This window comes from Polyodon spathula, chromosome 8, assembly GCF_017654505.1.
Source record: "Polyodon spathula isolate WHYD16114869_AA chromosome 8, ASM1765450v1, whole genome shotgun sequence".
Taxonomy (NCBI): Eukaryota; Metazoa; Chordata; class Actinopteri; order Acipenseriformes; family Polyodontidae; genus Polyodon; species Polyodon spathula.
This window is the reverse complement of record NC_054541.1, coordinates 9,019,690-9,031,214: the sequence shown is the minus strand read 5'-3', so window position 1 is coordinate 9,031,214 and position 11,525 is coordinate 9,019,690. Positions and strand designations below refer to the sequence as shown.

The window sequence follows — 11,525 nt, the reverse complement described above, 5'->3', positions numbered from 1 at the left end:
AATTGAGGGGCCTTGTTAGTAGGCTGATGCGGTTTCATATTCATTTTAGAAATGTAAATAGTGTTTTTGTCATTTCAGAGATAAATCGTGCTAATGAAAATTTGACTGTTGGTAAATAGCTTTGAGGATCCAGCCCATAATTTCTAGTAACTCTTGGTAGCCTCTATATTGCTGCATTAAAACTAATAATAAACTATTTGCAATAGGATTATCTAATCAAGCACGCCAGTTTTTTTGTTTTTTTTTGTTTTGTTTCCTAAATGTATTTTTCTTGGTTTATCTCTGAAGGAATGTACGAGCAGGGTCAGTGATAAAGTTTTCTACCTCCAGGCCTTTAAAGCAGAAAAAAAATATTGGAAACTACACAATGTTAAAGAGGATCATTTTAGCAAGGCTTCCAATGTCCAGGTTTTGTGTAAAGCTAGGAAAGAAAGAGACCGGAACAGATGAGAGAAAATGAATTCTTTCTTTTTTACAAACTCATGTTATTCACACAAACATGTACAAAAACTTTAGCACCATTTTAAACAGTAAAATTGAGTAGAATTGACTTGCCAGAAAGAACCCGTAGCAGCTTATTAGTTTCTGTTATCTTTGTTCTTTTAAAAAAATAATACTAATATATCACATTGCAGTCCTTTTTTCATATAAGTTAAGAATGGCAGTTAATTAATAATAAAAAAATGCCCTTTTGATATAAAATCTTTTTTAACCCTCTCCCCTCTAATTCCAAACCTAATGGTCGCCCCTTTTTTCTGCGCCCCCCGTTTTGTCCAGGCAGTCTTTAAGCCCATCCTTCAACTCAGCTAGCTGGTGAGAGTGAGTGGAAAGTGTTCCATTCACCTGGGCCAGGTAATCATTGGAATGACTCTCCAGCTCTCCTCGGATTCTCTCGAGGTCTCCTGCCAGGTCTCCCAAGCTGCCACACAGCCCTTCCACCTGTGAGATCCTCCCATCTACCTGGGTGATCTCTTGCTGGGCTCCCAGTGCAGCGCTCTTGCACCCCTTCAGCTCCCCAGTCAGCCTGTGTTTCAGGCTCTGCAGCTCACCCTTCAGCTGCTGGAGCCGGCGCTCGCTGAAGCCAAGCTGAGACCCCTGCCGCCCCACCAGCTGCTGGATTCCCTGGACCCGGTCTGCCATCTTCAGCTCGTGCTGTTGCCAGGTGGAGTTGGCATGGCTCACCTCCTGAGCGTAGACGCTGATGGATTCTTGTAGTCCTTTGAGGGAGCGGTTGACCATGCTGACGTTGATCTTCAGCAGAGTGATCTCTCCCTGGACTGACCCTTCCTCCTCCCGGGCCAGCCTTGCCAGGATCTCCTGCAGCGTGCCGTTCAGCCTCCTCAGGAGGTCTGCGTGGGAATCCAGCTGACCCAACACTTTCTTGTCTGTCTCACAGCACTCCTCCATCTCCCTGTGGAGCTTCTGAACCACTCCAGCGGCGTGTGGGCAGGCTGAGGAGCAGAGGGTCTCCAGGTCGGTCAACCGGCTTTGCACCCCCTCAAGACCTCCCTCAGCCTGCTTCTTCAGGGCCTCCAGCTCCGTCTCCAGAGCAGGAACAGCCTGACCTTCCAGGACAGCTGGAGCGGTGGCATTGCCGAGTTCCTCCACTGCTACAAAAAGCCGTTCCTCCAACATCCTCAGCTTCTCGTCCAGAAGAGTCTTAAAGCCATCCACCTCAGAGTCCACATATCCCTTCATCTTCTCCTCTATGTCCGCCTTCTCTGTGGCATTCAGCTTGATTTCTATCTCATCCAACCGCCCATCGAAGAAGGTCTCCACTTGGGCCGCCTGCCCGACTATGCTGGATTGTTGAACTCTCTGGGATTCAGCCAGGCTCTTCAGGCCTTCCTCCAGCAGCAAGACTCTTTGGGAAACACTGGACACTTGGGTGCAGCAGCTCTCTGTTAGTGTCAGGCCCTGGATCTGAGCCTGCAAGTTGCCCAGTTCTTTTCTGAGACCCGTCTCCCGGCCGTCCAGGGACTGCTCCATGTGTTGCTGCCCCTTCAGGTGCTCCTGCTGGCACTGGCGCTGGACCTCCCCAATGCGGGCCTCACACTGACTCTCCAGCCCAGACAGGCGTGCCTCAAAGCTGTCCAGGATCTCTGAGCGCACCCCGGCCAGCTTGGTATCCACAAGTTCCTCCAGGAGTGTCTGGGAGGTTATGGGAGAAGGTCTTCCGGCTGCAGCCTCTATCAGGTGCTTGAGCTGTCCGTCATGGCCCACCACCATCCCATGAAGCTCATCAAGGATCTGGCTCTTGGTTCTCAGCTCATCTTTCACCTCTGTCACCTTCCCGGCCAGCTCCCCGAAGCGTAGGAAGCCTTCCCCTCCCTCCAGCCCCTCAGGGGTGCCATTAGGGATCACTCCGAAGCCCACACTGGAGTCAGAGCCCCGGGGCGGGGTGCCGAGCAGAGAGCCCAGCATCTTGTTGGTGTCCTCGCGCAGGGAAAGGCGCAGGCTGCTCTCCAGGCCGGTCACCATCCTGTTGAGAGATTCATAAGATTGGGACAGGCGGCGCAGCTCCTCCTCCACGCGGTCCAGACGCTCGCCCAACACCTCCTGAAACTTCCGAGCTGTGACGGGACAGAGAGGAGACAAAAGAAACATGGTCAGCAAGTATTAACTCAGTCAGTGGACTTGAAATTAGCTAGGTTCAGTGGAAGAGGCAATATACAATATGCACTGCATGGCAGTAGAAACTTTATGTTACAATATGTATGTTTATAATAAGTATTTAAAGGCTGGTATACTCAGCCTTTAAAGTACTGAAGCAGTAATTGTGGTAAAGAACTTTCCCCTCCATTTGTTGTGGTTTTATCCATTTTAAAGAAATCAGTGTCCCTGGGAATATAAGACCTTAGCTTGTATTGCCATACTCACACGTGCACAAGCTGATAAATGTTTTTTAAATGATTAAGACATTTTAATTTGAATGCAGAGCTTAATTGATCACAAATCCGCACACTTTCTCGAGTTTTACGACTGATTTCAACTCACCGTAGTATGACTTCTTTTGCCCAGGAGACATGTGTCCGCCAGGGACGGATTTCTGCTCTGGGTGGCCAATAGGAAAGGGTCTGTGTTGTTCTGGGTGGCCAATAGGAAACGGTTTACGTTGCTCAGGATGTCCAATGGGAAAGGGTCTGTGTTGTTCTGGGAGTCCCTGTGGATGTTCTCTAGGGTACCCATTGAAGCCTGGGGGTGTCATTGAGCCCTTAAAGGGGGGCATCAGATCAGGGAGGGAGGTGGGCCCATCATTGCAGCCCTCCCCAGAGAAACCTGGGCAGCAGCGCCACTCCAGTTCAGTCACCGTCTTGTAACCTACCTTGTATTTGGGCTTGTAGAAGGTGCGGTACCTATTGGAAGAGATTATTGTTATTATTATTATTATTATTATTGAAATAACCACACACGTAAGATTGATAAATAATGTTGACAATCATATCTTGTATGTAGTAATTTCAGTTTGATTCATGAGGGGGCAGCGTTAGATTAATTATAAATTGTGACTGCAGTTTCTCAAAACCAGATCACTATAAATGCAAACTGTAGTTCCTTGTCTTTAACTGGCCAATGTCTATAAATGTACAGTTATAGTTTACTATTCACCAACATATAAAGACATGGTTGTTCCACACTGGGAGAGAGAGAGAGAGAGAGAGAGAGAGAGAGAGAGAGAGAGAGAGAGAGAGAGAGAGAGAGAGAGAGAGAGAGAGACTGAGAGAGAGAGTGCTCACATGACAGTTGGACACTTCTGCCCCCAGGCACACTTGTTGTACTCTGCCTTTACGTAGGTGGATGTGCCGTCCTGCATTGTGCACGAGATGTTCTTCTGAACAACATAGGCGCAGAAGTTTCTATGGAAACAAGAAAGACAGAATGTCAAGAATCAGAATCCAAAAAGCTGGAGCACTGCCCAATCAATAAATGAGACACAACAAACAGTGTGCTTTTGGATAGATGGAGGAAATATGCAATGGAAAGTGCCATGATTATGGAGTACATATCTCATATTCTACAAATTAGCACACTTTGTGTTAGCAAAGACATTTAAAAACAATCATAATCATAATCATAATAATAACTTGCAGCATTCTTCTAATCTACAGACACTGCAGCTCAGACCATTTTCTTTATTTGATTGGTTCAACTGGCTGGACAGGTGAACCAAACAAACACTGGGAACTCAAGAACCATAGGAGGAGGCTGGAACCAGTAAATGAACCTGTAAAGCATGCCACACTGCCCCCTAGTGGGAGAAGGAAAAGTGTGAGCACCAGTCTGCTACTGGTGCGTCTTGGAGTGGTCGGTAGATGGAAGTAAGCTAATGGATCATCAGGTGCACATCTGGGGAAACGTGCTGTAGCTGAATATATACATGTATCATTCACATATTTTCAGAGCTTCCAGCTATGGGATCCAGATGTTATTAAAATAATTCAGCTTCCTTTGTCTGCCAATTTTTCGATGCCGCTCGCGTGACTTTCCTTCACTCTGAAGTATGACCGGCTGTTCTGAAGCGTTTATTTCTTGGCCACCGGGGAGAGGTGTCTGGTTACTAAAACATAAACATAAAATCCTGAATAAAAGTCTCTATCTTCATGTGTAGGGCACACATAGGTCACAATCCGAGGATAATTCATGAATGATGTTTTGTTTTTCAACCATAACTTCAGTAATAAATGCTGATGAGGTGCACTTATTAGTACAATTTTGTTTTATACATATATCACACACCAAGATCCTCAGAGCTGTTTTGCCCTCAGTGGCAACTGGCATAATCAGAAACCCTGCAGTAATGATGTACAGTAGCAATAGGGTAACTAGAGCCATTTTATTATTTTATTTAACTTTTTAGAGCAAGCAGTTTTTTTCCATGACTTTATAATAAATACACATATGCTCCCATGGCTAAATAAATGTTTGAGGACCATTGACATATACCCTTCAGAATTTGATAGTTAAAATACACTACCGGCCAGCAAATATGGAGCAGTATTGAAGGACAAGGTGTCCCAATACTTGTTGGAGGATAGTTTATGGAAAGTATTGGTAGGTAGGTAGTTCTGAAATCTCACACACACATGCACCATCCTGAAAACATCACAGGTCACACTATTCTGTCTTCAAAACAGCACAATGCTTAAATATTAAAAAAAAACAAATCATCCTTACAAACAAACAAAAAAGAAAGTAAAAAAAGAACAACTCTAATGAACTATATCCGTTGTTATAGAAATATGATAGACAGTAAGGACAGAATCCCTCCATTTATCAAAAGGGAGTTTTAAAAACTAATATGAGACATTTGGACTGTGTCCTCTCAGAGGGTTTCATTCCAGCGAAGGATTTCTGAAAACATTCTGAATGAATGAACTTGCCAGCTTTCAAAATATTTGTATTTCTTTTTGGCAAGTGTGGTCTCACTGTAAATATTTTCAGGATACCGTTGCAGTTGACAAATCCCTTCCTGGCATCCCTGGTGTAAAAGAGAATTCCTGTGGAGTTTCACAAGTGCCGCTTTGTTTGATAAATATTATTCTACCAGTAACTTTATTAAATTCAAAATGTGAACACTTGAACAATTCAAAAGTGGGATCCTCTCACCGGTAGTTGCGAGAGACCAGATGATCTTCCCTTGAAATCCTGCTGGGAGGGTTAAGAAAGTTCAACAAGGGACATGTGTCATTCAAACGGGCTTGTCTTAAACAGCTATACTTTCAACATCTGGAACAATTAAAAAAGTCGTAACCAAGCCTTTAAAAAACATTTATTTGACCTCTTATCGTTATCACTTCATTTTCCGTTTCAATTTAGTCGATCCCATTTATTCTGCCATAACCCTATAGATTTATTCCATGTGCAGCAGGAATTAGCAATCCACCTGACATGTAGCACAGGGTGTTTCATGTTTCAAGTGGGGTCCTAATACCTGTTGCGCAGTGAATGAATGTACAATGAGGTGACAGGTTAAAAAATAGACAGTCAAGTGAACATAACAACTAAACAGACCAATGATAAGGTATTATGACAGTGAAAGGTAAGACTGTTTTTAAAGCATGTTGTTACTGTTAGTGGAGCTGATTGAATTAATCTGATCACAGAAGCCCTCTGTCTGTCTCACTGTCTGTTTGTCTGCGAGAGGTTATGGACTGAGTGCCGGAGACTGAAAAATAGTGACTGACTGTCAGTCTGTCCACAGGGCAGGTACAGCACAGGACAGAGAGTCCAGTGCCTTTGAGAGATTAGTGACTGAGAGTCTGCTCTATCCACAGGTGTAAAACCTCTTTACAAATTTCCCTGTCCCACCAAAGTCTATGTGTTAGGCTATCAGTCACTTCAGTGACAATAGGCTAACCAGTACCTGACCATATAGTGCAGTATCTTTTTATGTGAACAATTATACAGTTAGTATTTTGCACACTTTACAGTGTATCATGCTTTACCAGGCTGTTACCAGACTCTAACTCTGCATTGCTATGCGCTTTATTTTCTCTATGGCTTTACCATTGCATTGAATTGAATGGAAAGGCAAGGAACAGACCTGAACCACAAGCCATACGGTTAAAAAACAAATGACTTAAAGAATTAAAGACTAAAGACAGTGCTATTAACTCATCAGCCACTAGGAGGAGATTCATTACATCGTGCAATGCTGCAACTGCAGTACAGCGCACCAAAGTAAACCATATGGATCTTCACTGCCCCTGTATTAATCTTGAAGTGATTTCCATTTGATAATGTGTTGTGTATTCTTCCTTCGCAAGACACTTGTGAAAACAAGAAACAGTCTCTCCCTGTGCTCTGCAAGCCATCAGGAAAGCAACTGCATCAGCAGCTGTTTTGATATTTGCTGGCTTCACACTAGTTTGGCTTGCTTGCTGCTCTTTGCAATGCCTGGAGGAGTCGGTATCAACGTCAAAGCATCCAGATGCAGAACAGCCTCCCTGAACTGCGCAGTCACATCTGGAGGTGTTAACATTACCACTAATCCTCAGCAGTTTCAATCAGCCGCTAATGAGGACCCAGGGAAATTGGATGAGGACCACTGGCGGAGCAGAGCAATGGTGCAGAACATTGCAATGTAAATACAGCAAAGTATGACTAGGTGCTGGAGAACAGGGAAGTGTGTGAATTGTCAGCAATGGTTTCAATAAAGAAGGTGTGTCGTTTATATAAGCACAAAGCACGTCACTGTCTGTAGACTTGCATTTTGTAGCATGAAGTTTGCTATGGTGTATTAAGTTGCAGCACAGTGCTGATGAGAAAACGTGTGGGCTCTGCATTGGTAACTCAAAAATCAATCAATTAGAAAGGAAAAGTATAATCAACTTGAGGACTTGTGGACAGTGATGTCTTCTGTGCCTTCATTGATTGTTTTTGCAAGATGCATCATCTGTATATTTACCACAGTTTCCAATGGTCTTACCTTCTCTGTTCTTTACTATGCTTCCCTTCTCTATGTTTTAGCCATAACTTAAACACTCTGAGTAAAACTGAACAAACTAGTAGTGGAACACTTAGGGACTTGTTAAATGTCTCAATCTTTTACTCCATCTCCTGCATACTGCAATAAACTTGTACACTGACTCTCATTGAAGTTGCTTTTCTTAGGAGAAATCATTTTTAAAATAATTCAGCACATTCTCCCGCTCGCTCCCTGACCTGAGCTGAGATTGAACTCGAGTCTTCAGAGACCAATACAATACCAATATAAAGTTTCAGACCCCTACACAACTCAGCCCAGACCTGGTGATCAAACTCAGATTGTAGGGCAGCCCAGAATCAGCACAGGAACTGAGGCAGTGGTAGGGGAAAGGAGAGCCATGCTGTCAGCACTGCTTTTTCAGTGGCTCTAATGCTTTTTCTGCAATAGAATATATGCCCCACGTTTTAGTTTAAGCAAGTGATTTATCACATTCTTTTATGTTGTCATTAACTCATAAGTTGCAGGTTCATTGAAGATGGTTTCAGTTGTTGTGTTCATTTAGTCTTGAAAAACTGTTGTTCCAACTTTAAGTTTTCTTATGTATTAAAATACTTCACTAGACATAGTTCCCTAAAAGTTTTCCATGCACGGTCATTTTGCAGTTTCTCTTGCTAATACAATGCATTTATCATGTATTACCATACTTAATTATTTTGTTTTGTAATGCTTTGCCATACTTACATGTGGTTGATAGACGTTGCCTGTTCTTTACTACAGTATGCTCTGCTGTATCTTGCCATGCTTTTTCTATGGTATACTACGGCTCATCTTTATAACTCATTCATATCGGTCAGAGGTGTTGGGACCCTGTGCACCCAGATCATTTATCAGTACTTTCAGACTTCCATGTAAATCCATGCTTTCAATCAGTGACAACTCAGTTAAATACAGAAGCTTCTGGGGGTCTTCTGTGAACGAACAGTTCTCAGTGGATTCTCTTGTGGTTAAATAAATGAACTGACAGAAAAAGAGCCTGCAGCAGTGCTAGAAATAAACAACCCAGGGGGACAGAACGCTTCACTGAAAACTATTTTCATATCCCTTTTAATAGTTTACTCATGTAGAGCATTTTTAATCATAGATGAGGACAAGCTGTGCTCTGAGCAATTGCAACTACTCCTGTGGTAATTAACATTAAGCCCTATTCACATTCAAAGTACGCTTTAACAAAGTCTGTTTTTCAGACAAAAAATCATAATATATATATATATATATATATCTATATATCTATAGATATATTATATATATATATATATATATATATATATATAAATTTAGATATATACTGTTTTTATTTCAATTGGCTATAAGTTAAAAAGCCATCAAAAATTTTTCGGTTGTTTTTGAATTTTTTTCATGTCGAAACACTTATAGTGTATATAACATATATATATATATATATATATATATATATATATTATATATATATATATATATATATATATAACAGTTGTCTCGCTGAAAGGGTTAAAGCTTTTCTTAACTTTCTGTCTAAACTGATTTTAAACTGGAACAAAATCTATACTGTTAAAAATGCATTCAATGCACTCTCTTATCCCATCGTATAGTACATCTGCCTTATCTCTCATTTAAATTAGAGTATTTTCTTTAATAAACTTGTGAGGGACTAGGTTCTGTCCAACACAGATCTAAGCTGTCCCTGATGAAAACAGTTCTGCAGCTGCGTCATACCCACCTCTCCAAGGAACGCATTGGCAGGCTGGAGGGTGCTCTGCATTGAGGAGTAGGATGCATGTGTGGGTGTGTGTCTCCAGACCACTTAACAAAACAGGAAAGGTGGAAGGGGTTACTCACTTGTGTCGGCTCATGGGTTTGCCTGGGTTGTAATGTGGGCTGGATCCTGAAGTGTACAGGTTGTACCTGTAAGGGCTGCCATAGAAGGTTCCCTTGGCATCAGCAAGAGCAAAGAAAACCCCAAGCAGAAGGGGATGGAGGACCATCTGAGGATGTTTCAGTTTCATCTCTGCACTGCAAGTTTGGTCCAAAAAGCCAGAATAAAACAGAAGGAAAAAGCTCACAGTTCACGTTCCTTCCTTTGCCGTGCGCTGGGTAACCAAAATTAATTTTTACTTTCAAAGTTTTGAAGCCCCGCTGCTTGAGATCTCAAAGGACTGTGAGGGAAAGTTGAGGCTGGAACATTCGTGTGACCTCTTTCTTCTGAGCTCCTGAGCTCTGTGACGGGTATGAGCAAATGAGAGTGAAGGAGAAGATAGAGAGGCAGAGGGAGGAAAAGAGAGACAGAGAGGCAGAGTGAGGGATAGGCAGTGAGAGAGCTATAACTATGTTTTGCCAATTCCAACCTGCTAACATGGCTTTCTAACCCAACTCTGAGCCTCTCTGAGTACAAGCACGCTGGTGTCTCTTGAAGGGGCTGGCAGTATCGGAGTCGTACATTTGCATGCCCCGCCCAGTTGCTGCCTTGAAATGTTATACACACACACAAGAAAAAACACTCCAGCCAGTCAGATGCAAGGAAAATACTCCAAACAGCCAACCCCACTGCCAGCTTGCTTTCAGTCTCCACCCCTCTCTCTCTTTTAAGCAATCTAACATCAAAGAAATAAACCGGCAGAATTACCATGCATGGTGTATCAAAGTGGGCCCCTGAAGCAAAGACAACGCGGGGCTAACCTAGTCTCATTTCAGCTTCTCCCTTCCCCCATACAGTAGCTCTGTATCTCTATACACTAGCCTTATAGACCGGTATAACAATTGAGTTGGGTCAGATGGCGGCTTTATTTTTAATGTAATCTTTAATTATGTATGTTGTTCAAGGGAAGATACAAATTGTAATGTGACCTCACAATACTGCCATGCTCACACATTGTTCAGACAAGTTCAGTTATTATTTGATAGCAGAATTTCTAATCTTCGTGCTTCTCCATGCCCATGCAAGCCTTGGTACAAAGCGTCTGCTATCACTCGAGCAGGTTGAAGTTATCTGCCTCCATGCACACCAATGCTAATCCACTGTAGCTGTGAATTTAACTGCAACACCATGGCCTGGACATCTGTAGATAAAGGCATGCACCTGCTTATCTCCTACTGCTGTGTTTTATACCATGTTGCAAACGTTTGACACATCAGTAATCCCCATTGTTCTCTCCAGCAAGCCATTCTTGTTCTGCGAGATTGCTAACAGGTGCTCAGTACTGTGCAAACAGTTTGCAGAGTGAAGCATCTTTATATTGCTTCTCCTTTTGTGGTATTTACTGCCCTGTTTTCCCCTCATCTGACTCAGATCAGTTCTTGCTTGATTTATTAAACATTTCAACTGATTTGTCAGAAGTTGTTAGTAATGTGCTGGTTACTTTCTGAATTGTTTTTATTGTAGATTTTTCTTTTTTAATACCTTTTGTCATATGTTTTTCTCGAAAACAGTCACACATTAATGATGGGTCACTTCACCAGAACTGTGAATAGACTGTCAGTTCTCTGATACTATCAAGCAACTCAGATACAATGCAATCCACAACACTAGCCATAGGAAACAGCCAAGGGGATTCACTATGTCGTGCATCACCACTGAAGTATGGGGAAATACCTAAAGCCTCACTGTTCGGGCAGTCAAGCTGGTAGTGGTGTTGCTCATCTGATATGGTATTAGAATTGAGCATTTCCTTTATCTTTGGACCATAGAGTATGTACTATATGTACAGTGGCTTGCAAAAGTATTGACCCCCCTTGGCATTTTTCATATTTTGTTGCCTTACAACCTGGAATTAAACTGGATTTTTATTTGGATTTCATGTAATGGACATACACAAAATAGTCCAAATTGGTGAAGTGAAATGAAAAAAATAACTTGTTTCAAAAAATTCTAAAAAATAAATAACGGAAAAGTGGTGCGTGCATATGTATTCACCCCCTTTGCTATTAAGCCTCTAAATAAGATCTGGTACAACCAATTACCTTCAGAAGTCACATAATTAGTTAAATAAAGTCCACCTGTGTGCAATCTAAGTGTCACGTGATCTCAGTATATATACACCTGTTCTGAAAGGCCCCAGAGTCT

General features: G+C 42.4%; 1 protein-coding gene across 1 annotated transcript; it reads right to left on the bottom strand.

The window, feature by feature from the left end:
* Positions 1-452: 452 nt before the first annotated feature.
* Positions 453-9,863, bottom strand: LOC121319319 (EMILIN-3-like). Its single transcript, XM_041256630.1, has 4 exons — positions 9,305-9,863; positions 3,738-3,857; positions 2,998-3,356; positions 453-2,573 (listed from the first exon to the last, which is right to left on the bottom strand). The coding sequence occupies exons 1-4, from the start codon at positions 9,469-9,471 to the stop codon at positions 736-738; spliced, it is 2,484 nt and encodes an 827-aa protein (XP_041112564.1). The 5' UTR covers positions 9,472-9,863; the 3' UTR covers positions 453-735.
* Between the last annotated feature and the right edge of the window lie 1,662 nt (positions 9,864-11,525).